The 26,805-nt window shown below is 43.1% G+C and overlaps 2 protein-coding genes, 1 long non-coding RNA gene and 1 pseudogene across 5 annotated transcripts; 2 read left to right on the forward strand and 2 right to left on the reverse strand.

Moving 5' to 3' along the window:
- The first annotated feature begins 1,369 nt into the window (after positions 1 to 1,369).
- LOC101836713 lies at positions 1,370 to 2,196 on the forward strand (annotated as a pseudogene).
- A 2,781-nt stretch (positions 2,197 to 4,977) lies between these two features.
- Positions 4,978 to 7,046, reverse strand: LOC106021430. Its single transcript, XR_001196704.3, has 2 exons — positions 6,939 to 7,046; positions 4,978 to 6,836 (listed from the first exon to the last, which is right to left on the reverse strand). It is a non-coding gene; the product is annotated as an uncharacterized LOC106021430 (long non-coding RNA).
- On the forward strand, positions 6,965 to 11,778 carry Cebpzos (CEBPZ opposite strand). Of its 3 annotated transcripts, none has more exons than XM_013115996.3 (5): positions 6,965 to 7,090; positions 8,884 to 8,999; positions 9,720 to 9,764; positions 10,382 to 10,466; positions 11,630 to 11,778. In XM_013115996.3, exons 2-4 carry the CDS (start codon positions 8,885 to 8,887, stop codon positions 10,462 to 10,464), a joined length of 243 nt encoding a protein of 80 aa, XP_012971450.1. In that variant the 5' UTR covers positions 6,965 to 7,090; position 8,884; the 3' UTR covers positions 10,465 to 10,466; positions 11,630 to 11,778. The 3 variants fall into 3 exon arrangements, with proteins under 3 accessions (XP_012971450.1, XP_040586803.1, XP_040586802.1); XM_040730868.1 differs by lacking the exon at positions 6,965 to 7,090 and adding an exon at positions 7,356 to 7,437; XM_040730869.1 differs by lacking the exon at positions 11,630 to 11,778 and having other exon boundaries at positions 10,382 to 11,443.
- On the reverse strand, positions 10,368 to 26,768 carry Cebpz (CCAAT enhancer binding protein zeta). Its single transcript, XM_013115995.3, has 16 exons — positions 26,576 to 26,768; positions 24,224 to 25,755; positions 21,603 to 21,834; positions 20,867 to 21,053; positions 19,072 to 19,160; positions 17,212 to 17,265; positions 16,605 to 16,707; positions 16,440 to 16,508; positions 15,193 to 15,259; positions 14,277 to 14,377; positions 13,639 to 13,696; positions 13,223 to 13,407; positions 12,397 to 12,483; positions 11,520 to 11,578; positions 11,355 to 11,436; positions 10,368 to 10,641 (listed from the first exon to the last, which is right to left on the reverse strand). The coding sequence occupies exons 1-16, from the start codon at positions 26,729 to 26,731 to the stop codon at positions 10,505 to 10,507; spliced, it is 3,198 nt and encodes a 1,065-aa protein (XP_012971449.1). The 5' UTR covers positions 26,732 to 26,768; the 3' UTR covers positions 10,368 to 10,504.
- Between the last annotated feature and the right edge of the window lie 37 nt (positions 26,769 to 26,805).

Raw genomic sequence — 26,805 nt, forward strand, 5'->3', positions numbered from 1 at the left:
ACACTAATGAAAGTTAGTGAGCTTAAAAAAGCTGTCGTGTATAATTTCATGATATTGTCACCATAGATAAATCAAAATATTCTCGTAAAATGACCCTGTTCAGAGACGCAGCGCTCAGGCAGGAGGCTGACAGCTGGCGACTGGGCTGGCTAATAAGATCTGAGTGTGAACAAATCAGCTGACACACCACCATTCTTCTCATGGCTCTTTGTTCTTCATTAAATGTTCTTCCCAAAAGTTCTCTCTCAAAAGCTCACTTTGGAATTTCTCCTCAAAAGGTCTTCTTAAGAAATTCTCCTAGAGTTCTTTTAAAAAAAAATCCTCCTTAAAAATTCTCATAGATCTCTGAGCCGGGTGGTGGTGGTGCACACCTTTAATCCCAGCTCTCGAAAGGCAGAGGCAGGCAGCTCTCTGTGATTTCGAGGCCAGCCTGGTCTATGGAGCAAGTGCCAGGACAGCCTCCAAGGCAATACAGAGAAACCCTGTCTCGAAAAACCAAACAACAACAAATTCTCATAGATCTCATAAGGTTTCCAGTTTATATATCCACAGACACAATTGGCGATTCTCTGACAGCATCAAGATACCAGCATTACTCAGAGCCAGGAAGGCAGATAAGGTCTTACAAAAGTAGGACATCTTATGTCTCAGAGAGGAGACACAACTTGTAAAACATCCAGGCAAACTTAAGTCTCAGAGGGACGTGACTTGTAAAACAAGCCATTAACTGATTAAAAGGGACTTCTCAGCCCTGTATAAAAGGGAAAAACTCAGGCTCTGTAGTGTGAAGCCCAGAGGCTGCTGGTCTTACTGCTGACACCCAGTGAGAAGGACTTCCTCTCTCTGGGGCCTTTTTGAGAATATAAAGCACCCAGTATATTTTCTCCATCAGAAGTTAATTCTGGTGGGTTATTACCTAGAATATTAATGGCTACTTTTGTAATAAATGATAAAGGCTCTCAGCAAGGCAGTCTCAAAATTGTTCAGTAGGTATCATTTGGGATCACCAATAAAGAGAAAGAACATATTTAAGAAATAACATGTGATTGATTTTGTTATTATTCTTATTATAAAAGAGGGCAACACAGAATGGTCAGAGAGTGGGCTATCTGACGCTGCGTTTGAGATCTTACTTCATCCATATGTGATTGGATGGAAGTGGTTACCATGCTCAGTGAGTTCTAAAGTGCTTGTCAGGTGTTTCACAGTTTCACTTAGTTGTTCCATTTTTGAAACAGTTGCTCACAATTTTTAGTGTCATAAAAGCAAAGAGAAGGGGCGTGGCCGTCAGCAGCCTGTTCTGAAGGATGGCGGCGGCGCTCCCGTGAGCGGGTCTGGGGTCCAGCCGGCGGCCGGAAGGTGCAGCGCCATGAAGCTGTACAGCCTCAGAGTCCTTTACAAAAGCGAGCTCAAAGCAGTGCTGCTCAAAGCCGCGTTCGACGTATCTTCCTTCAGTTTCTTCTAGAGGTCCAGTGTTAGGAATTGATGACCTTTACAAGTCAACTGATTGTGGAACCATCGGCAAAAGGCAGCAGAGCCTCTGTCAAGGAACAATATCTTTGCCATGTCTACATCCGGAGTGACCGTCTTGCAGGTGTGGTCACAGCTGACAGAATGGCCTTTACCTTGCTGGAGAAGGTACTAGATGAATTCTCCAAACAGGTGGATAGGACAGACTGGCCAGTAGGATCACCTGCTACAATCCAGTACACAGCCCTGGACGGTCACCTTAGTAGATACCAGAACCCCCCAGAAGCTGACCCCATGAGCAAAGTACAAGCTGAACTGGAGGAGACCAAATCATTCTGCATAACACCATGGAGTCTTTGTTAGAGCGAGGTGAGAAGCTCGATGACTTGGTGTCCAAATCAGAAGTACTGGGAACACAGTCGAAAGCCTTCTGTAAAACTGTCCGGAAACAAAACTTAAGCTGTGCAATCATGTGATGTAGCCCCCAGAGGCAGGCGCTGGACTGTCATGTCACACCAGAGCTACAGCCCCTGGAGATGAAGCGATACCCTTCAAGAAGATCTGGAGCCAGACAGACTGGCAGCTTTTACTTTGAAGTTCTTAAGAGGAATGGAGGGGGTGGGAACATTGACGTTCCTATGTGTGGCTGTGACTTTGGGTAAGAATTTGAGGTCCTCAAAGATGTAATGTTGGGAAAATGAAACCATAAACTCTAAGTGACTCTTAGAGGTGCTGAAGGGCTCATTCTCAGCTAACCCTGGAAGGCTCTATGGGAGGGAATCTTTCCTGATCCTTGGTATGACTTAGGATTTCATTTGTGCGTTAACTCTCCAGTGGAATGGGGTCAGGGAGGGGTCTCGGATGATAGGGCTGGGGTAGGCAGAGTTTGAACACTCCAGAATTCTATTCTCTGCACTGTGGGGGTTGGGGGAAGCTCACCAGGACCATCATCAGGACTGTAAAATGCAGTGGTCACTGGGTATCCCCTGTTTGGCTTGCCTGTCTGCTAGAGTTGGCATCTGCCAGGGACAGGGCCCATCCTAAATATCTTCATCTAGTACCATGAAAACGACTTATGGGAAGCAGACACAGGTGCCCTCAGCTATCCAGTGTGGAGGCATGTCGCGCCCACCTCGACCAGCAAGGAAGATGCAACGCCCAGACTCTTCTTTAAGCAGTTTATTCAGGAACCTTGAACAATCTTCTTCTCCCGGGGAGCGCCAACCCACACCTTAAAAGCCCTTGGGCGGCCAACCCCAGTATGCCATGTGGAGCATGCAGATAGGTCCACGTACACAGAAGCAAGCCTGATAGCCAGCCTTAACCAAATACAGGTGTTGTTTATCACAGAGATCACCTGCTGTCGGGCTAGCAGCATGTGGAAGCCAGCGTCATCTTAAGGATGCAGCACTTCGCAGCTCTCTACAGAGGCACACTCACCTTGACTTGCAGTCTGACTTTGGACATCAAGATCAAAGTAGTGGGTGCCATCATCTTTCAAGGATGGTTTTATTTGCCTTTGTCTACAAGGCTGCCTTGGCAACTGCTTAGGGCCTGCATGTTTGAACAAGTCACTCCTGTAGAGTTCAGGAGAGGTTCCAGCAGCCTGAAGATTCCCAGCATCCACCTGTGGTCTGTCTAGCTCTGGCCTACAAGCCCTTCCCAGTCAGAGACGGCTGCAGGGTACGGCATGTTGAGGGGTTGGTCTGAGCTAGCACCCACTGCCAGCACAGTCTGTGTGGTGAGCCCAGGATGTGCTGGGTCCCACATTGTCTTTTCATATTCTTCTATGCAGAGTCTATTGTGAGATCCTGTCTCCCAGAAACAACTACTGGTATGCTAGCCTCTGAGTTTTGCACTAGAGTTGGCTTACTCTGATGCTCCCTGACCTGAGCCTGTTGAGCTACCCTTAGAGTACCCATAGAGGGAGGGGGATGTCTACTAAGGCTTCCAAAATTCTTACTTATTGGTATATCTGCCTATTTCTCTGGGTACTGGTAGCCAAAGGGCTCAGGCTTCCCCTGGAGCGGCCAGCCCATATAATATTCCTGCTGCCACAGACCTCTCCATCCCAGGGTCCCTGATCCAGTTTGTGGCTGGCACTAGAGGTGGAATAAGTGGCCTGGAGTGCTGCCTGTTTTTCTTCTTGCTCTGGAGGGTGCTGGGGAAGAGTGGGGTGTGTGGAGGTGGACGTTTGTGGGACAGAGACAACCTTTGCCCACACACGACTGTCCCACAGGGAATCATCCCAGAGATGGACAGACCACAGGTGGACGCCCCATCTTCCCTCTATTATATTCTAATGTTAAATCACTTGGCGAAAGTGTATTTTAATAATGCCTACTTTCTGTTCTGTTTGAAGGTTTCTGTCTAGATAAAACTGTCTTTTGAAATTCCTTAAAAAAAAAAAAGCAAAGAGAAGAGTGCCGTGTGACTATGAAGTAAGAGATACATGTTTCTTGGAAGACATGACCTGTAGGAATCCAGGAAAGAAACGCAATCAAGTTTTTCCTTTAGTTGGACGGCTGCCTGCAGCTCTGTGCAGTCTGTTTGCAACTGGGAGACAGCATATCTGCATCGGCTGAAAAATAGAGTCGGAAATTTACCAAAATAGCTTTCAGGAAATCTGGAAATTTGCTTCACATTCTTCAATTTTACTTGTTCATTTTATTTTATGTGTTTGGATGTTTTGACTGCATGCATGCATGTGTACCACGTGTATGCCTGGTGCCCTTGGAGGTCAAAAGAGAGCACAGGACCACATGGTTATGAGCTACCATGTGGGTGCTGGGAATTGAACCCAGATTCTCCGAAAGAAAAATGAGTCCTCTAAACAGCTTAGCCTTCTCTCCAGGCTCTGATCTTCTTCTATGAAATAAATAAGCCACACATTTCTTGCTGTTGACAAGAGCCATGTTAATGAATGTGTCTAAAGGCACAAAATTGTTTGCCGTAATTTGAGAGCGCCATCATTTCACTCCCATTTGAAATTCTGTTATGATTTGAAACATTGTATTAATAAGTTGGGTTTCACTTTAAAGGCAATATAACCCATTTAAATGGTGAGTGACATTTACTAAGGATGCTAAATCTCTATGGTAGTTTTCATAATCAAGTTGTGGCATAAATTCAGTTTGGAGACCATAAACAACTTGATAACACGTCTCAAATGATAAAATTCCTTTTTATCATTTGGCTTTAACTTAGTCATCCTATTTCTGGAAAGTCAATGATGTTGCTCTAGTCAGCATCAATGTTTTCAAAGAATTTCCAGTATTGCTAATTGCCTATCCTTTATAGAACCCATGGTTTTCATGATTTGAATAACATACATTTGTAATGTTTTTGTGCACAAAATTTCTTGATATGCTGTGTAATGATGCTTCATTAAATGTGAGTTCAGAGTGGCATTTGCACCATCTATTAACGTTTACAAATGTGTCTCCCTCTTTACCTACCATTAATGGGGCATCAGCTATAACAGATGTTGATAACGGACAAAGAAAATGGGTTTAACATGCTTTACTGCTTCATATAAGTTTCTTGATATAGTTGTGCCTTTTAGGGCACTAAACAAACTAATTTTGAATGACATTGCATTTTTCACAAAGGCAATAATAAACAAAATAAATGAAAATGAAAATTGGCAAGGAAATAGAAAGCAAGGATTGGGTTCTTTGACATTTCAGATGTCTGTGTAGAGAGAAGTCGAGAGCCGATTAAGGCACTGTGGGTGAGGCATGACTTGTCTCTAAGGTTTGGGGTACTTAATAATTAAGGATACTTAACTAGGACTGGAGAGATGGCTCAAAGGTTAGGAGCACTGGCTGCTCTTCCAGAGGTACTGAGTTCAATTCCTGACAACCACATAGTGGCTCACAACCATCTATAATGAGATCTGGTGCCCTCTTCTGGTATGTAGCATACATGCAGGCAGAACACTGTATACATAATAAATAAATCTTTAAAAAAGGAATATTAACCCGTTTTCTAAACACACACACAGCTCTCTTTTTTAAAGGGAATACAAGATAATTTATTCTGGAGCAATGCTGAGTGCCTGGGAACACAGATTTAGATTATTCCAAATTCTATGTTCCAATGGGGAAGCAGTTTCATAGTTTTACAGAGCAAAGTCATGAATCAAGGAAAGTTTAAAATACATTGGTGGATACACCAAGAGGTGGTTACAACAAGAGGAGGAAACTTTTCTTCAGGTCCAAGACGCTATCTGGTGACAGTCTTTGGTTTGGGGCAGGTGGAAGCCAGTGGTTGGCTAAGTTAATAGAGTCCAAAGATCTCAGACAAAGAGGTGGACAAGTAGCTAAAGCTAGCTCAAGATAAGGTAATTAACCTCTGGAGAGATAGCTAACTAACCTCTGCTGTCACAACTTCTTTCCAGGAATTTTAAAAAATATTTGATCATTTTATGTGCATTGGCGTTTTGCCTGCATGCATGTCTGTGTGAGGGTCTCAGATCCTCTAGAACTGGAATCACAGACAGTTGTGAGCAGCCAGGTGGGTGCTGGGAATCGAACCAGTGCTCTTAACCACGGAGCCATCTCTCCAGCCCTTTCCAGGAGCGCTTGTTCACACACCCATTGCATGCAATAAAACAGCATTTCACGTTAAGCACGGGTCACACCAGATGATGTCAAATCATCTGCCCGTACACTGGAGACCGGACATTACAATAACACTGAAGACACACGTGTGCGCCAACACCGAGAGCACACATATGCTTATTCTGTGTGGCATTGTGACATGACATTGTGTAGCTGGTTTTTACTCTTTTCTCTTTTGAGGGGTTTATTCTTGCTTATAAGTGTCAGCTCTTTATTAGCCCATCAGGTGTTTTAGACATGCAAAGAAGCACAGCTTCACAGACGCAACAGAAACAAAAGCCGCACATCTTTACATCATTAATCAAATGTTCCATGGCATAAACAAAAGTAACACGCCTTAAACTACTGCTCCACGACATTGTCACCTGCAAAGTCTACACTCCAGAATCTACCAATTAAGTTAAAAAAAAAAAAGATCGCGGTGTTCTCATCGTGCTTTTACACCGAGGGTCTTGTGGGCCGCACTCCTAGCTTCCTAGGTTGGACAGCCTTCGCTCGCATCAAGCCACACTGTCGTGAGAGTAGCTGTCGTTTGGCGTTTGGGGCTGTGCCATGCTCGCGTCGCCTCATTGGTATTCCGGCTCTCTTTCTCTTCTCCCTCGGGCCGGTCTTCTTCTGCCTGCAGCAGCTGGGGGCAGCGCTTCTCAACTTTAAAGTGCAAAGGGCGGATTCTGGTGAGGGCGCCTCACTCCTGCTGCGTCCGGGGTTGTTGCTGCCCTCTGACACACTCTGGGTGTAGAGCTGGGGAAGGAATGCAAGTGCAGGCTTTGGAGACGGAGTCCTGGGCTCAAATGTGAATCCTTTCTTTTACTTGAGTGTGCCCGAGGGCTGGGACAACCTTACCTGTAGTAAAATCGGCAGCTTCCCTCAGCTTCTACGCCAGAGTCCGCTCAAGGAGCCTAGCCAGAGCGCCGACGTCTCTGTGGGGCGGGACTAAAACCGGGGGCGGTGCGCCGTGGCGGTGCGCATGCGCCGTCGGGGTGCGCAGGCGTCAGGTAAGGGGCTGGCTGTGTGTACTTCGCGGTCGGGTCTCCAGCGTGGGTCACGTGGGGTCTTTGTGACATTCTCGGGTCCGTGGAAGACCCTCGAGCGAGACTGTCCCGCGGGAAGCAGGGGCGCGGGGGCGCGGGGCGGGGTCGAGCGTTTCCGGGTCGCCGAGCGTCGCGGCGCCCGCTGGGACCCCGGGCCCCGCGTGGGGCCAGGCGCTCGCTGTGGGAGCCGAGCAGCGCCGCCCGTACCCCGGGAGGACACGCAGGGCTGCATCGCCTGCGCCCGGCCGGCTTCCCTTCCCCCGGGTCGGCCCCAGAGGACACGCAGGGCTGCTGCACCTGCCTTTCCACCTGTGCGAGAAGGCCGGGTAGTCTTGGTCTCCCGGGGCCGTCTTGTCTGGACAGGCATGCCCCGGGAGACTAATGGGGCTTTGTTATTAAGTAGAACCCTTCGGAAGCGCAGGGCCTCCGAGTGTAATCCCCCCTCCCTCTCTCATTCATTACATAGCGTTTTTTGAACTGTTTGAAACCTTAGCATCACTCTCTTCCAATCAGAAAAGACTTTGCTCAGATTGAGCTATGGAAGGTGACGGGCAGGAGTACCCTCGCCCCAGCCCTGGGACATTGCAAACAACCCAGAGAACTGACTATGACTGTCAATGATGCACAGCATCGGGACTAGAGAAGACAACTGTCCTTCCTGCCCTACCCCCAGTTTATATGTGAATTTATTTGCTTCGTTTTTAAATTATTAAAATGAAAAAGGAACGTTGGAGGCGGTACACTGAGTCACAAGCTAATCCTGACAGTATTCAATTACCTTCACTCTTAGGCCCCTTGGAAGGGAGGCGAAGGCAGACGGAGGAACTGGCTGACTATGAACATTATACAACAGCCCGTCTCAGTATTGAGCAGACAGTGGGAAAATACAGATAGAGATGAAAAGATTAGTGGTTCTTCTTGATTTGAGGGTTTAGGGAAGCAGGGTAAAAACTGGGCTACCTTTTATATTTTCAGCAAGTAAAATTCTTATTTGCTGTGTACCTTTCTACAAAGATACATCTCTGAGTGTTGGAGACTGAACTCGGGTCTCATGCTAAAAGCTCACACATTTCCATACAGGGAGGGAGGATTTCAGTCGTAGTTTTGGCTTTTACTGGGGCATCACCCAGTCAGATACCCCATCATGGACTGGAGTCTTGTATAAAAACTGGAATGACTTCAAAGGGGCAAATTGCTGGGGTGCCCACTCTAGGCTTACTGAGTCAGAATCTAGGGTTTAGGGATGTGCACTCCTTTGGGGATGGTACAGTTGCAGTGTTCCAACAGTCAGAAGAGACGGGCCTGAGGGACAAGACCCGATTAGGCTGTCTGGTTTTGAATCCATCTAGGAAAGGCATGAACTGTGGCGTCATTTAACAAAATAACCTTCCTCTTGTGAAGGACAGTTTCCAAAGGGGTCTTCAAATGCTGTTCCTATTATTCGGTTGTATTTTAATTCCTAAGTCAGCTAAAAAGTTCATCTCACCTACTTTCCCATTCTGTATCAGACACTAAAAACCCTCAGTTCCTCCATTTTTGCTTTGCAAAAACGTGTAAGTCTCAGAATTTCTGTGCTTTTTCCTGTCTTGGGTCCTTGGTTTATCACACTCCTAAGGCATAAAGATTGGAAACTGTTGTGTAGGAACATCTAAATATGCGTAACTCTGGGTCTCACACAAGCGCTGAGTCTGGGGATGGAGTTCTACATAGATGAGGCCACAGAAGTTTAAACAGCTCATTTGTGTTATCAAATTTAGGATGGCTCGAACCATGGAACCACTGACAAGGAAGATCTTTAAAGGAGTTTTAGCTGCTGAACTTGTGGGTGTTTTTGGAGCTTATTTGTTGTTTAAAAAGATGAACTCGAGCCAAGGTAAACACAGTTCAGTAGTTAATATTTTCTAGCTGGGTATGTTGTAAATGCTAGTTGTATTTCTGGGCAAAACGTTTCTTCAGATTGAATCCATTAGACATTTTTATGGGTAGGGCAAGGTGTTCATTATTGTAGAGTAAGTGACTCACGTCTGACTTGCAGACCAGCAGCCTGGGTTTTACTAGGGACCAGTAGAACAGTTGTTCCTGCTCTGGCTCAGAACTGAAAAGCCCTGCAGAATTGAATGGGAGTAACTTGGTCTGCATTATACTCACTTGTTCAGTATTCCTGGGAAGAGCTAACACTAACCTCAGCTCACTGAACCGCTTCTCAGAACTATCAGTAGGCAGTGAAACCATTTCCCTGTTGCTGAACACAGTGTAATACTTTATTAAATTTTATATTACAGCTCTCAGCTTTTAAGATTAGCAATTCCTACTAGTTGCTTTTCCAACTAAAGTAGGAAACAGCCCTGGGGCAGTGGCTTGTCATTTGTCTTCCTCAAATACTTCATTAGGACACTGTTCCCAGGTGCTGCTGGGTGTTCATAATCTTTAAAGGAAACAGAGGATAAGACTGCATTTTCAGATGAATGTAATTTATATCCTACCTACAAGATTTAGTTCTTAGATTAGGGACCATAATACAAAACTCTAATAGTAATAGACATTAATATACTAAATTGTGGCTCAATATGTTAACATGATTTTTTAATATCAGATTTCAGGCAAACAATGAGCAAGACATTTCCCTTTATTTTGGAAGGTATGTTTTTCTTCAAGTAAAAATTCAAGTGCAAAATGGCCTATAAAAGCTGCAGTATTTTTACAGTTCAGGACTAAATGACTTTTGTTACCAGTTTCCAACACTAGTTGCTTCCTGAGGGCACAGTAAGTACTCCTGATTACTTAGATGAGATCTGTTAGCACTTGGTTTAATTCTTATTACTACTTCTTCTGTTGACCAAACCCCAGGCTTTACAAATGCTGGGGAAGATGTCTATCACTGAATTATTCGCTTCACCCTGCAAGCGGGAGCCTTAATTTTTTCAGTGGTTAAGAGCACAGATTCCAGAAAAAGATGTAAGGTGGTGATGGACACAACCATGGCTTAGATCACTGTTGTGAAAGACTTTCTCAGGAATACTGCTTCTGCTAATGCCTACCTCATGACAGTTGAGGGTTGAACAAGCCGACATCACACTTAACCTAAGCAGAGCACCCAGCAGGTGCCCTAACAAACAGTTCACTGTTAGGAACTTGTGCTTGAATACAGAGCCCTGCTGTCCTTTCCATATTTGAATGTAGCAATGTGGGAGAATTTTTTCAATGTAGGCTTAACTTTTGCATGATTTTATAAATGACACCATTTTGTTTCTACAGTTTATTACAAATCCATTGAAAAGTCTGGAATATATGGAGTTAGAGAGAAAGATCAAGTAAAGTGGTTGGATAGCAAAAATTAAGGGTGAGTAGAATCTTAACTTATTATTCACTCTGAAGCGCTCATTTCCTTTGCCTTCTGGATTTTTGAGGGATTCTCATCTTCTTTTTGAAATTTTTCTTTTTCTTGATGATACTTTTCACATCTCTGTTGTGTAGCCAATCATCACGCTCAGCTTCCCACTTGAGTTGTTTGAAACCTTGGAGGGAGAAGGAAGATGAGTCTATGCCACCGTAGACTGACCCACAAAGTCCTCCTGAGTGGAACTGAAACCAGGCCGCGTGGCCTGTGCTCGCCACCCACTGTTGGTTGCTCTCCGTTTCTTTTCTTTTGTTTTTATCGAGACAGGGTTTCTCTGTGTAGGTTTGGAGCCTTTCCTGTCACTTGCTCTGTAGACCAGGCTAGCCTCAAACTCAGAGATCTGCCTGCCTCCCGAGTGCTGGGATTAAAGGCGTGCCAATGCCCGGCTATTTTCTTAGATGAGTATTTTAGAAACGAAAGAATACCGAAGGATTTATACTGAAAAGATTTTTCTATTTTTATGAAAGAATAGAAACTAATAACATTGGAAATACTTAAAAAGGTCTTCAAATATACAAGAATAAATGCTTAGCCAAGTCAAAGTAAAACAGACTAATTCTCCAAGGAAAAAAATTGAGTCTATAGTTAGTGTGGTTTAATGTCGTACTCTGTGACAAGCTAGTTTTCTGCCGTTTAAGGATATCTATAAGGAGATACCATTTAAAAAACTTGACTGACAAATTCCAGGTGACCTGGTAGTGCATACTTGTAGTCCTATTGTTTGGGAGGTGGAGGGTGAATATCTCAAGGCTAGCCTGGGCTACATAGTAAGTTTAAGAAAGAAGTCTAGGTTACACAAGACCCCATTGGGGGAAAAACCAATTTACTTACTTGCATTATCTTTGTTAGCCATGGCGTTCATGCCAATATTATCAAACTTGGATCCCATGTTTTCATCCAACAGATGGCCAAACTTAAAAGAAAAAAAAAAGGAAGGGTGAGGAAGGCTATGAGAACTCACAAGAGGGTACCCTCTTAAGCAGGCGCGTGCGTTACCTCCTCAGCAGAGACAAACAGGCTGGAGTCATCAAAGCTTTTCCTTTTCTTCTGTGCTCCTAAAACAAACATTATGTGTGGGTTAATTAAAGTGTGTGCCTGTTTTCCAGATTTGGTTGCTGTTCAGAATTTATCCTCACAAGAAACCAACAGTATTTCTCAGGATCAAAATTCCACAGCTGACATGGAGTTTGTAATATGTGAAGCAAAATATAACTTATATAAATCAGGTCTTACTCTTTGGACTTGAAAAAGCTGACTGAAGTGTGTTTATTGTGTTATCAATGAACTTTTGTCCATGCTACTGTAACCTCACCCATGGTTCTGAATCTAAACATTTCAAGAGAGCTACAGTGGTAGGAATGGTCAGAGCTCACGCCACTGGACTCTAACAATGACCGAAAGGTCATCTGCAGAGACTTAGATGTGAGAGGAAGGGACTTGGAGCAAAACCAAGGAAGCACGTGAGAAAGTCTTTCATGTAAAAACCCTATTATCCACCTTTCCTGGCTGGGGAGGCGGTTTAATCGGCACACTGGCCTTCTAAGTGTGAGGGTTGGGTCCAGGTCTCCAGAGCCCTGTAAGCACCTAGTGCAGTGGCCGGAGTTCCCGAGATGATGAGACAGGAGGCAGAGCCAGGTAGGTGCCTGGATCTCATGGAGCAGCCAGCCTGGCCTGCGTGGTGAAATTCCAAACCCACGAGAGACCCTTGTCTCAAACACAAGGTGGAAGGTGCCTGAGGACTCACACTTTAAGAAACAAAAACTTTAAATGGTGTCAAACCAACTTCTAAACATGTATTTTCCAAAATAATAACCTGTGATATGTTTGAGGTGGCAGCTGCTAGGGTTTGAAGATATTAGATGCATTTTCTTACCTTGAAACGACCCAGCAAAGTCAATATTATCTTCACTCTTTCTCTTGCTTTTCTTAGTACTGGCTTTGGAGCTGATGTCCTCAAATTCTATTACTCAAAAAAGTTTATTATTAAGCCACTTTAAAAACAAGCCTGGAAAATACCAATTCAGTGTATGCTACAATCTCATGCAACTGAAAGTCTGTTATGTCTGTTCCAAGTGGGTCACAGTCCTGTAATTGCAACAGAATCGGCCTGGAGGATACAGGACGCTGCATCCTCTTGAGAGTACCTGGTTTAGTCTGCAAGAATAGAATTTACTCAGTGACCACTAATAGAGCCAAATACTAACACCTACATACATAAGAAACATCTGCTGCTAAAGCCCAACAGACGCAAGAGGCACAGCAGCTGCACACTAGAGGTAGTGAGAGGACGAGAGAGGCGAGCTAGACACAGTTCAAACTCAGCTGTGGCCATTCATCTTGTCTGCCTGCGCTACAGGACTACACAGACATTGACTTTTTGGTGGGTAAGAAGCTCATCACTCGTGCTCTTCTTTGGTAGAGCTGAGAGGACCTCATGCATACTGGGAAGCACTCTGTTAATGAGCAACACCACCAGCCCCTTACACTAATATTAAAGACAGGCAACATGACAGTTCAACTCAATAGAATGACAGTGTTGATTAAAATTAAAGTCCAACACCAACATATGGGTAGCCCTGGCTATTCTGGAATTAGCTCTGCAGACAGGTTAGCCTCGAACTCAGAGATCTGCCTACCCCTGCTGGGATTATAGGTGTGTGCCACCACATCTGGTGGTTTATGTATTTTTAAATGTGTACCTGGGCCATCTTCAGTTTCATCGTCTGACACATCCATGAAGGTTCCTCCATCTTCATCAATGTCAAAGTCTTCATCATTCATACTTCCTAAAGAAACTTCATCATCATCCAGGTCACCAAGTTCATCATCACTACTCTCTGAATCTTCCAAATTTTCCTTAGCTTCTTTTGTTTTTTTCATATTGCTGGAAAACAAACACATTCCCAACTAGTAAAGGAAGGCAGTGGTTTCTAAAGTGTGCTCGGGAAGACTAAGATACACCGTTAAACTATGTAAAAGAATTGCAGACTGTTCAAAGCATTCTAAAAGTCCTAAGTAAAAGTCCCAAGTCCTTGTGATCACGTAGTTTATACGGTCTCCTGGTACGTAATTTGGGAAATACTGGGAAAATGGGCAAGAGAAGGTTGAGTTTTACCTGGCAAAATCAAGATCATCCTTCCCAGGTGCGAAGCAGTTATCATCTTCAAATGTGTCTGCCCAAGAACAACACACAAAGGATAAGAGCTAGCAAAGGACAGGAGCGATACACTATACCCCATCAAATGTAAGGCAGAACAGGTTCATAGCAGCAGAGTGTTGTCACTAGGACAACTCCTGGTGTGTCTTACACAGACCTGTAAGCTCCATGAAATCTCTACAACGAACAACAACTACTTCAGTGTTTATGTTTTACTAAGCGTAGGATGTAACAGTGACATCAATTTCATGTATTGTTTCATTTGATTACATTTCAATTAAAAATTCCCAAGCTCTATGAATTATGAAGATGAAATCAAATAGCAGACCATTGCTACTAACAGAAAATAGGAGATTATGAACAATAAGCAGTCTCTGTCCCATCAGAGACTTGGTCTTAGGAATGAAACACTTTTCTTGTAAACAGAATTTTCTTACACATTGTTCAAAGCAGAATAATGTATTTTCCTAGAACAAATACGAACAAGTTACTACATGCTATCTTTCAATCTTCCACTATAATCTGTGGACCAAAAACTAAATTCATCCTAGTAACAGTAATAGCTTTACAAATTGAGCCAACAAAAATCAAATTACCAATCATATTTTCAAATTCTTCATCATCAACATCTTCTATGCTATCTTCATCTTCATTGCGTTTCTGTTTCTCTTTAACAACAGCAACTTTCTTATAATACCTAAAATAAAACATATTACGTATTTGTATAATTTATGACTAGGGATAAATTATAACTCTGAAAGTGTTATTGGATGCTCAAATGAGTAAAATTTGTATTTAATATAAAAAACAACCCACAAACAATAAAATAATTGATAGTAAAAGGTTGGTTCAACCTCAACACTATTATCCATGTATGAGAATATAGTGGTTTTATATGATCTCAAATCATAACACCTAAAATCACAGTAAAACTTTCTGCAGATGGCATCACACCCACAAAGTTATTCACTGTAAGTTTAAAAAAAAAAAAGCCATTTAAATTAAATCTTGTTAATTAGTCAACCAGATACTCATAGCATCCATAGGAATTTTTGAGCTCCCTACAGCTTCACAGTGAACTTCATTAACTCTGCTTGAAGAGTCATGGTCTAAACAAGTTATTTCTGAGTTACTACTATATTAAACACAGATAAAGACTACAAAAGAATTATTACTTAATAAAAGAAATAATTCAGGCATGGTAGCACATGCTAATAACCCTTAAATCTGGAAGGTGGATCACAAGTTGAAGACCAGCTTGGGCAATATACAGTTTCCAAAGAAACAAAAGCCTAAAGTTCCACTGAGACTCAGAAACCAAAATTTACATACTACATTATTAAAATCCTCAAGCTGACAAATTTCACTAAAATACTGAAAGCAGAATTAGTAATTTAAATTTCCTTCAAAAGAGAAATAGATACATAATTTGATCTTTTCAAAATAGTCTAATATCAACGAAGTGTATCAAATATAAACATTTGGACAGTCCCCAAGGACTAAGTATCTTACCTGTAGAAAAACACTTCATCCACTGGAATCTGGCTTTCTTCTTTTGCAAGGAATTCTTTACTATTCACTGTAGAAACGAAGCATTTTATTATGACCACTTCCCTGTGCCACTCAAGCTCTTGGACTATATCTAGCACACTGGCAGCTCTGAAACCTGAAAGACAACGCTAGAAAGCGGCCCAGCAGTGCGAAGGCATGTCTGCAAGTGTGTGGACTGTCTGTAGAGAAGAGCAGACAGGACATAAGCACAGTGGAGGAATGGGTTCTCTTACTGTTCTCCAACTGCACTTTAGCAAAGTTTCAAGAGAAACAGAAATTATTTGAAAGATTTATTTATAGGTATGTGTGCGGGCATGGGCATGATTGCAGGTATCTGCAGTAGCCACAGTGTTGGATTCCCCCGGAACTTAAGTTACAGGTGGTTGTGAGACATTCAGTGTGGGTGCTGAGAATCAAACCTGTCCTCTCCCAGAGCAGAGTGTTCTTAACCACTGAAGGCCTCAAGGAGTGAGTCCTTCTCAAGTTGCTAACCCCAACCCTACTTCTTGTTTTGTTTTTCAGACAGGGACTTTTGTAGCTCAGGCTGGCCTTAAACTTAGTGTAGTAACGAGGATGACCTCAACTCCTGATCCTCCTATCTCTACCACTCATACATAGGATTACGGCATTATCTGGTTGTCTCAGAAGAAAAGTACAATAAGGTTTGTAATTTTAAAAACAGGAAATCATCACCAACAGAACTTTTCATAATTTTACTTATTCCTGAGGAAACAAAGAATTCAAGGATATCAGCTTTTCTTCTATAGAACTAAAATTTCTGACTTGATTTAAAGATTTGGCTTACAATTCTAATTACCCGAGTAATCCTGTTGACATTTCTGGATTTTTGGGAGGCTGGGTGGAGATAACTACAACTTCTAACTTAATTCTGATTTCTGAGCATAATGAAGCTGGGCCATGGCATGTGAAGAGATATCATCTCTGAACAAAGAGGACGCTGCCTACACGACAACACTGATGTGTGAAGAAGTCAGCTGTGCATTTTTCTTTTCCTCAGCCAGAAGTGGAAGAGGCTGGGATGGCTCAACTGCTAAGGCTGGGAACGTGGGAACGGCTGCCAGAGGCTCCTAATCTTATTACCTTGGATAGCCTTAAATTTTATTACGATAAAGTGGGCCAAAGAATACGATTTGTTTTGCACTGTCTTTTGCTATCCTTTTGTTTTCAACCGCCCAGGCTGTACTTACCAGCAAGATTACGGACATCCTTTATAAAATGTTTCCTTTTCGGCTGCATCACAACGCTGTCAGTATTTTCTGAAATGTAAATCATGACAGTCTAATGTAGTTGTATATTCATTTATGCACTAAACCCAGCAATGAAAACCAAAAAGTTTTAAAAGAGAAGCACACCTTTGCCTTTGTGTAGCTTTGGATTTCTGTATACAAATCGATCCAAGAATCTCATGAGTGTGAAATCCTGCAGCGGGTCCCCTGAATACTGAATAAAATTCCCCTGAAAGGTGGGAAAATGGTGGAGGATTTATGGATTTAATAGAAAACAACCCATCTACCCAAATACGAGAAACAGGAAAAGCATAAGCTGCTGTTACATCGCATGTGAAGCACATATGAACAGTGACTAACCCTTCAAATAGTCTTCTCATGGACACCATACTAACATGCTACACACAGATGCACACACATTTTACCATGCACTGGTAACTTTATGGGCAGTGTTTATTGTGGAGACCATGTAACCATTCTGAGAATCAAACATTGAAAAAGTAATCCCAGGAATCGGAGGAGAGAGCAGCCTTCCCTAGAAGAGCCAGCTTGTACAGAAGCTGCTGTTTGCTGGTGTGCTGTAACCCATTCCTCTCAGAAGGAGAAAACAAGTCATTGGTCCTCAACAATGGCCGAAAATATCAGATCCCAGATGTCGGCAAAACTGTGCCATCAATTACTGACAATCAAAAATTAAAACACTTACATACTTTTAGGAGTGTTTTAGACTCACCTCAAGGATAGTCTTTGCAAAAAGGGCCACAGAAGGATGGTAATGTTCAGATAACTATAGAAGAGAAATGTGAATATCATCATTTCTAAGATCAACTGTCAGCAAAATTACAAGTTGTTTGAGAAAAATCTAGAGAACTGAAACTTAATATATAAAAAAGTGACCCTCAAAGATTTTGGTTTCCAAACCACAATTACACTTAAAAATCTGTGACATTAAGAGCTTCCAGGCAAGTGGGTTATTTTTATATTTACTTTATTAGAAACTAATAAATCTAGGAGCTGGAGAGATAGCTCAGCAGTTGAGAGCACCTCTGAGAGCACGTGCAGAGATCCTGGGTTCAGGTCCCAGCACTCACATGGTGGCTCATAACTGCTTCTAACTCCAATTCCAGAAGATCTGACACCCTCTTCTGGTCTCCTTGGAAACTAAGTATGCACATGGGTAGATTTATATACATGAAAGCAAATACTCATATGCATAAGATGAAAATAATAATGTACCCACTATTTACGTACACATGTTCATGAAAAATAAGTATTTTTTTCAGAACAAAATTAAGAAGCATTGACTTTGCAAATGTTAGTTAATTAATATTTGTGTTTGGTGGATAGAACACAATGCATTTTAAAACCTTTTCTTGTATTCCACACTATTTGAAATATATAAAGAGAATTGAGCCTCAAACAGATTGGTGGTTGAAAAAAATATTTAACAAGTCTTTCACCTACATGTGGATTTTCTTCTGTGATGCTATACAAAAGGGAAACTAACTGCAGGATAGAATCAACTGCAACAATTGGCCTCAGGCATTTGTTACTTAGAGATAACTGGTCTACCAAGAATGTAGATGTTACCCACATGTGAATGTGCAATACTGTACACCAGTCATTTGAAAAACACTTGATGAGTCGGGTAGTTTCTCCAAATTGCACAAAATTCTACTGTTGTTGTGATCACTAACTTTATCAGCAAACTTTGTATGGAGGTTTGTTCCCAAAGCGCTGCTTATGAGAGCCTAATGTCTGATCTTTTTGAGTAAATTCTGTCCTGACAACAAATACTGTTAGTTGTTTTGCTTGAAGCAAAAGAATCCATTACTTCATTTATAAGCAAACATGTCTACTAAATAGCATGCTAGTTAGTCTACCAGGAAGCAGCTACATGGGACAGTTTGACCTTAACACTGGTGCACAGCAGGAGTGGATGTGCACACTCACCACATACACGGGGAACACTGGATGTATTTAGAGTCAAGATAATGAAAGCAATACCCGCTTTATCACTCGGAAGTGATACTGACTCTCCCCTTCCCCTTATTTCCTACAAGTACAAACAGAGAAGAATGGGATTTAATGACTACAAATGCAGCTGGGCATCACCATCTTTAATTGTATTAGGCTACTAGCAGTTCATCCCATCTTCTTTTTATATCACCTGTGCTACAACTAGCACAGTGACAAGGAAAGTGACACCCCGGTATTACCAGGACAGTAGCTGTGCTCTAGGAGACTCAATGGAGTGGTGTGAGGATGTGTGGTCACACTGCAAGACTTAAGTGCACAGAAAGAAACTCACTGTCTGCTGATCATAGGAAGGCTATTAGAAAGCCAACTCATCTTCTTCATTTGCAAAAGAACTTAGTAGCTACACGCAACAATCTATGCTCTTATTTGTAAGCCAGGTATGGTATTTTTATTTACATATACAAAGGTTTCTATAAAAATAAAAGTACCGTATTATATTTTGCCCACATGTAATTTCATATTAAGTTCATCATTTGCAAGAAGTTTCAATGTGTTATAAGCCATGAAAGCAAGATTACATGCCACAAACAAAAGGTAGAAGAAATGATTTTACCTTTCTGAGCTCCCAAAGGCTTGTATTTTCAGCTCCACAGAACAAAGGATTTCTACTGAATGGATCGTACGTCTTTAACTGCTTGCCACCTAAGAACAATTTAAAGTATTTTTGAAATGCTTTAAATTCCTAGCTGAAAAAGACACTTCAAACTATCACAACCAATGAACGTTCTTAGTCAGACCTAATCTTCAAAATCAGTAGTTCAGTAATCCAATCATAGCTTAAAAACACAAAGTCCCTTAAACAATTTGTCTTGATGTCTGCTCTTTACTTTTTTCCTGAAAAAGCTTTGCAACATACTGGCCCCAACTGCAGAAGGCAATCTCTTCAGTAGTTTTCAAGCAGCCAGAAAAAGTGCTAAGAAAACAAGTCATGTACGGTAAGATGGGAATAAAAACCTCCAGGAAGAAGTCTAGCATACTTTCGAGCTGTAGTTTTCCTATGAAACTACATGCAGGAATTGTGTGTGTGTGTGTGTGTGTGTGTGTGTGTGTGTGTGTGTGTGTGTGTGTGTGTGTGTGTGTGTAAGTGCCACAAGGCTGCATGTGGAGATCAGAAAATAATTTTCAGGAGCCAGGTCTCCTTCCAGTCCAAAATGTGGGTCCCAGGAATCGAACTCTGGCCATGAGGGTGGGAGCAAGCGCCTTTCCCCCTCCTTGATGAGTTACCTCACTGGCCCTAGAAATGAACATTTTAAGCAAGATTTTGAAGTACACCATTAACTGTGTAGTCCTAACCTATGCTTGCCATCCTCCTACAGGAGGACAGCCTGTGCTCTGATAGGTAGGTCCTTAGAAGACCCTTCCAGACAACCACCAGCATTCTCTTGAATCTACCTGGATGGAAATTTAAAGCCGAATTACTTTAGCCATGAGTCCAAAAACAAATCTGAAGACATGGTGGCACTGTTTTCTTTAGTCCAAGGCTCGTGTTCTTTCCATTCTAGCTTCAGAAAAAAGAAAGCATCCCTAAGCTTTCTCTCGGCTCTAATATCCTATTAACAGACTTCCTCTGGTGTATGTGAGCAGACAGAAGTCACTTAAGGCTTCTATTGCCCAGAAAGTCTTCTATCATAAAAATTTGCTTTAACAGGTTAGAGAGGTGGCTCAGCAGTTAAAAGCACTGGCTACACTTCTAGAGGATCTGGGTTCGATTCCCAGCACCCACACAGTGGCTCACAACTGCTTGTAACTCCAATTCCAGGGGACCCAATGCTCTCCTCTCACTTTCTGGTCACCAGGCATGTGTGTGCAGATGTATTAGGCTAAATACACAGACGCAGAAAATAAAAATCTAAAACAAAAAGCGAGAAGGGTCATAGAAACTGGATCAAATCAGTTCCATTCAGAAATCAAACTTCATGTGAGCCACATGTGGGTGTCCACACATGCTCTGACTCGAGTGCCTCCACCAGGCATAAAATCCTATTTATAACTGAAAGAAATGATTCACAGTGCATCTAGCATTTCATCGTTTTTTTTTTAACCTAATTTCCACAGTTTTAACAAGGCATCTGCTCTGATTTCCAAGATTTAAAACGTATAGTCCTGCTAATAAGGATTATCTGTGATTCCCTACCATTAAAATTTTATGGTTGCAAATGTAGTTCTAATGCTTGCTCAGCACACCCCAAGGCTATGGGTTCCACCTCCTCCAGCATTGTCCTGTTAGCACATGCACACGCGCGCGAGCGCGTGCGTGCGCATGCACACATACTCTACTGTGAAGACGAAAGAGGAAACTCATTCCTTCATTTGGAAGCTCAAGGACCAAGTCAGAGCCCCTCCCTCACCCTTCAGGTTGTCAAAGTGCACCCAGGAAGCAGTCTTGGGTCTCTTGGCTTCTGTGCTGCTTGCAGCCACCGCGTCTTCTGCCTCAACTCCCTTCACCTCCTTTACTGCTGATTCTGTGTCTGCATCCGTGAACTTTTCTACGTCACTGTCATCTCCCACGTCAACAAAGTTTTCTTCATCAGATTCCTAAGGAAACAACCAACGACTGTCAGTCAATGGCGGCTGCAATAAAGCCTGCGTTCACATACGTGGTGCAGCTGCAGAGAAGACCCAGCTACCGCAGCTCTGGTCAAACATGAACATACCAATCAAGTAAAATCAAGGTCGTGAACAAACACTACTCACAATGAAAAGAAAGATTACATTCTTTCTTTCTAAACATAACAGAGCCACGCTCTGAACCAGGAGATTTTAAGACTAAGCCCTCAAACATTTGCTGTGTTGTAACGGGGGAAGGTGTTATTACTATTTATTTCCATTTTGTAACTGAGAAAACAGGGTGAAAAAAATCTACCTGATCTATAGTCACCCGTAACTACCTTATATGACTGCCATTTCTACTGTAGTGTGGTTTATTCTAATAGAGGTGTCAAGTAACCTGCCCACCTAGCTAGCTGTACACCAGGCAGTGAAATCCAGTTCTGTCCAGCTCTAAAACTCACTCTTAACATGTTCCAGAGAAAAGCCACCCCACGTGCAGCACCCACTAGTATCAAGGAGCAGTAAAAAGCACACCGGATGATCATCCAGTTGGCTTCTTAAGTCTGGCTTTGCTTTAAGGATCTCCGACACAAGATACAGTGCTCCACAGATGAATGGTGGCAACTGTGTGCAAGCAACCTGAAGCAACCTCTTCACAAACGCCTTCACCCGGCGTAGCACGATGTCCGTTTTCAGAGACTTATAGACAAGGTTAAGAAACATTGCTTGCTTCGAACATGTCATCAACCCCGGATCCAACATCTTTCTGTAACAGGAAACCACAGTCAATGTTCATTCATAAGATCATCTTCATTTACATGCAGTGTAGAGACTCCACAACCAATTCTAACAATCTCATCTTTGTTAGCGATAAATTTCCTGCATATATTAAAATAAGAGACTATTGATTTCTGCCTTCTCAGATAAAATGCAAATCAATGACCCTGAGAGAAAGCAAAAGGTAAGAAGTCATCAGATAAGATTCATTTGTGGTGGGGCATTAGTGGCACACGCCTGTAATCCCAGTACTTGGGAGGCAGAGGTAGGCAGATCTCTCTAGTTCAAGGCCAGCCTGGTCTACAGAGTGAGTGCCCGGATAGGCTCCAAAGCCACATAGAGAAACCCTGTTTTGAAAAACCAAGAGAGGAAAAAAAAAGATCCATTTGTTTTGTGACTTTTCTCTCCTCTAATTCTTTTATAAAACATGGTATAACAGTGTAGTTTTCGTATCGATTCACAGCCTCACCAGAAAGGCTATACAGAAGTCAAATTATAAATCTGCTTTAAATCAGTTCTTGTAAGGCAGAGGCAGGCAGCTGTCATGGAGTTCTAGGCCAGCATGCATTCCACAGCAAGGAATTCAAGGTCAGCCAGGGCTACACATCGAGGTGCTAACAAAACAATAAAGACTGACACCTATGAAGACCTCCTACACATAGTGACAAAGGAAACTAGGAGTCCTACAAGAATGTGATCCAGTGGATCACAGAGGTCCCTTCCATACACACCATCCCCATTCAGAATGCTCTCTGCAGGTACACAGCGCCTAAAATCGGTTCTTCTAGTCTATGCTTACACTTTCTCGTTTCCTAAACTCTGATTCCTCAGCTTTCCTGCCTTTTCTCCAAAGGCCCGAAGGAACTGGGATTGCTCTGTCCCAGGCTTCCATGTACCATCTCCTTAAATGATGACAATCAATCATGTACTAAGTCTAAGTCTTCATTAACTATCCCAGATAGTTTTTTTAAACTCTGACTTTATTTATTGGTGTGTATGCCCATGGAAGTCAGGAGACACCCTATGGGAGTTGTTAGTCTGTCTTTACCGAGTGGGTCTTGGGGGACTGAACTCAGGTTGTCAGGGTTGTTGGCAAGCACCTTATCCAGGCCCCTAAAGCTTTTCTCCGTCAGGGGTCGGCTCTGCCGTTCACTAGCTGTGACTTTTAAAGATGCTTTCTAATCTGAGCAACAGGCCAGGAGACAGATACACATCTCTGCATTTTACTAATCAATCTTACATGACAAACTACTGGTTAAGATTTAAAGCCTGCTAAGTGTGGCTTAAGTCTAAACTATTAACCACTACTTTACATTTTCCTTCTTAAGTTAGAAACAATGTGTAACTATAAATAACAAATTAGATGGCAGGTGTGCTAGAACATGCCATAATCCTAGCACTCAGGAGACAGAGGCAGGCACATCTCTGTGATTTCCAGAGCAGTTAAGGTACACAAAACAGAAAAAAGAAAAAGATAAGTTCCCCAACACAGTTTACTGGCATATGTAAGGTAGTTCCGAAGTGCTTACATTGTTAGAAATACTTGCCTTGATGAATCACAGGAACAAAATCTTAATCTAAAGGCTAAAATAGCATAACAAAACAAAGCCCCTGCAATCTGACCCCCATAACACCCACTCTCTAGCACACATCTAGTAAGGGTCTCCAGGGGTGTGATTTATATTCACGGTGCCTTACACACCCAGACCATGGGCAGATGAAGCACTCACAACCCACTTGCTGAATGAATTACTGAACAGCTGTATGAAGAACAGAGGGGAAAGGGAATTTCAGTTATACCCTGTTCTAGTCCCCTACTATCTCAAAAGACTTAAGTCTTAAAACAGGTGTCAGGATGTCATTTGCTCAAAGCTGGTGAATACTCAGTTGCTGGGGGTGCCCCCCCACCACATGATATATGCATTCACTCACACTCACACACACTATATATACACACACACACACATCACACACACTATATACACACAACACATATATACACTATATATATACACACAATATATATACAAACCCCACATATATACACATACACTATATATATACACACACATATACATCTACACACACTATATATAGACACACTATATACACAGTATATAAGCATACACAATACACACACACTATATATACAGTGTATATAGATACACATACACTATACACTATATATGTATACACACTATATACATATACACAGTATATATACATATACACAATATATACACACATAGTATACATCAGTATATATATACGCACTATATATACATATACACTATCTATATTAAAATCTTAAAATCTTCCTTTTGCCATATACTGACAAGTTTTTGCCATGTTCATACACTCCAGGGCTATGCACTTACCTGTATAGTGCTGTATAATAGCGATCAGATATTGTCTGCTGAGAATTCATGACTTGGAAAAGTAGCATTAAAGCCTGCACACTAGTATTAAAATTTACAGCATGCAACACTTTGAATAAAGTGTCCACCTGCTCCCTCACTTTGTCGTCACCTATCTGAGAATAAGGATATGCCCTGTTCACTCCTGTTAAAATGGCACTGAGCATTTTTGATTCAATGTCTTTTTTCTTGATACAAGTCCGAAAGAAACAAAAATAAAGAGTTATTAATTTGTTAGCCAACTCACTTTCTTCATGGGAGAGGACCATTTGGTTTAAAAAGCAAACTGCATAATACTGAGCTTTGGGGCTGATGTTGGAGCGAAAGAGAAGCCTTTCTGTTTCTCCACACACAACTCCTTTCATGTTGGGATGCTTCCGCAGTAGCACCTCTAACAGGTGGGAGGCTTTCGTGGCGATCTTGTTCTGGGGGTCCCCCAGCTTGTTCACCACCTGCACAAGAAGGGCCTTTTCCTCCTCAGGTTTGTCACAGAGCAGCTCGTGAGCAGCCACCAGCGCTCGGGTTCTAGTGGTTACCAAGGAGTCGTGACTTAAGGTTTCTAGGACCTGCACGAATTCTGCTACCAAGTGTTTCAGCTGGTGTTCGTAATACCACAGTATGAGTCTTCTATCTCTGGAGTCCCTGTTGCCGCTGGACAACTCTTCCAGCTTGTGGAAAGGATGCTGGCTGAAGGCCCGCAGCTTCCGGCTGTCTGGCAGAAGGTCTGTAATGAGTAACTCCTTGAGCGTGTCCAAAGCCATGAGGCACTGCTGCTTGCTGCCCTTCTTTCTGACGAGGTTCAAGAGGGTCTCTACAAACTGGAGTGTGTGGACAGCATCATCCTGGATCAGAAGAATCATCGCTGCCATCCTGTCACCCAGTGTCCCCGATGACACAATTGCCTTCATCCAGGTGGAAGAGCCTCCCTTTTGATTATTTGTTTTAGTTTTGAATAAGTTGACTTCATGCTCATAAAGCTTGTGGGCCAGAGCCTTGTACTGGGACACCACATCCCTAGGCTGGGGCTCTGAAGAGTATTCGTTGCTGTAATCCACGTCATACCACTTGCCTCCAGGCTTGAGCAACAGCGTCTGTCTCTCGAGAAATTCAAACACGTCGGCTTGTTGACCTTTCTTTGTTTTGGGGATGGTACTGCTGTCAGAGTGCTGCTCTGGCACAGTCTTACCTTTCACCTTCTTCTCGGATGCAGTTTTACCTTCTGGTGCTTTCACCTTCTTCTCGGATGCAGCTTTACCTTCTGGTGCTTTTGGCTTTTCACTTTCTGCCGTTAGTACTTTTGCTTCTTTTTTGCTGCCGTTTTCTTTTTTATCCGGCTCATCCTCTTCAATCAAAAACTTTGCATATTTGGCCAGATTAAGATTTTGAATAAATGCCTCCAATTCGCCTTCCTGAAGGTCATCAATTGTTCCTTTTTTGCCTCCATCCACCACTTCCTCATTTTCATCCAAAGTAGCCAGCATAAGGTAATCTTGCTGCAGACACATAAAAAAAAAAGAGTTAAAACTGTATCACAAACCCAGAACTTCAGAAAGAACCTCAACTTTGAAAACTATCACATTTGAATTACTGCACTATTGCCTGGCAAGGTCACAGAATTTCCATTAAGAAAATGTGCCAAGGATATGTACACTACAGGGAAAAGGGACTATCCTTCAAGACACGGGCAGGCCCTCAAGCTGACAGCCACAGACATCCAATGACAATCCCAACGACATTGTACATTACAGGGAAAAGAACTTTCCTTCAAGACACGGGCAGACGCTCAAGCCGACAGACATCCAATGACAATCGCAACGACATATGCGTTTGCAAAGTCTCAGGTGAGCAAACAAGTCCTAGCCAAGCAAGCCTGCAGAGCTGGGTTGAATCCCCGGAACCCATGTATAGGAGAGAATCGACTCCACAAAGTTGTCCTTCGGCTTTCGCACACGAGTACCAACACACACACACACGCACACCACCCCCAGCAATAAATAAAAACTCGTTATGAGGCAGTGTAGGGAGGAAAAGGCGCTTTTATAAAAGGCGAATAGACCTGCAGGTCCTTTGGTATCTGTGTACCTTCTAACCCTGTGGATTCAGATCACAGACACGAGGCAGGGACATAAGTTAGCTTTCTCCGACCCGACGGGCGTGAGGGCTGCGCCAGGCCCGGCACGAGCTCGTCTACATCCTAAGGGGGCGCGGACCCGGGAGAACACTCGCCATCCGAGTTTCTGTCTCCCGCCCAAGAGCGGCTCCGGGCGCGGGAGGCCGGGCTGCGGTCCCTTGCCCGGAGCCCGCGGCCGTTACCTTGGTGCCTCCGAGGCGCAGCACCTCCTCCAGAGAGAAGCCGTTCCGGGCCTCATCGCTGTCCTCCTCCTCTGCCTCCTCCGGATCTTCTGTCGCCGCCCGGGGACGCCGGGGCCGCTCCGCGTGGAACTCCAAAGGCTCCCGGTCCGCCGACATGGCTGGCAGCCCACGCGCGCGCGCAGCCCGTAGCAGCCCACTTCCCCTTCCGGGGACGCACTTCCGCTCGAGTG

The sequence above is a fragment of the Mesocricetus auratus genome, unplaced genomic scaffold (genome assembly GCF_017639785.1).
Source record: "Mesocricetus auratus isolate SY011 unplaced genomic scaffold, BCM_Maur_2.0 Super-Scaffold_100024, whole genome shotgun sequence".
NCBI lineage: Eukaryota > Metazoa > Chordata > Mammalia > Rodentia > Cricetidae > Mesocricetus > Mesocricetus auratus.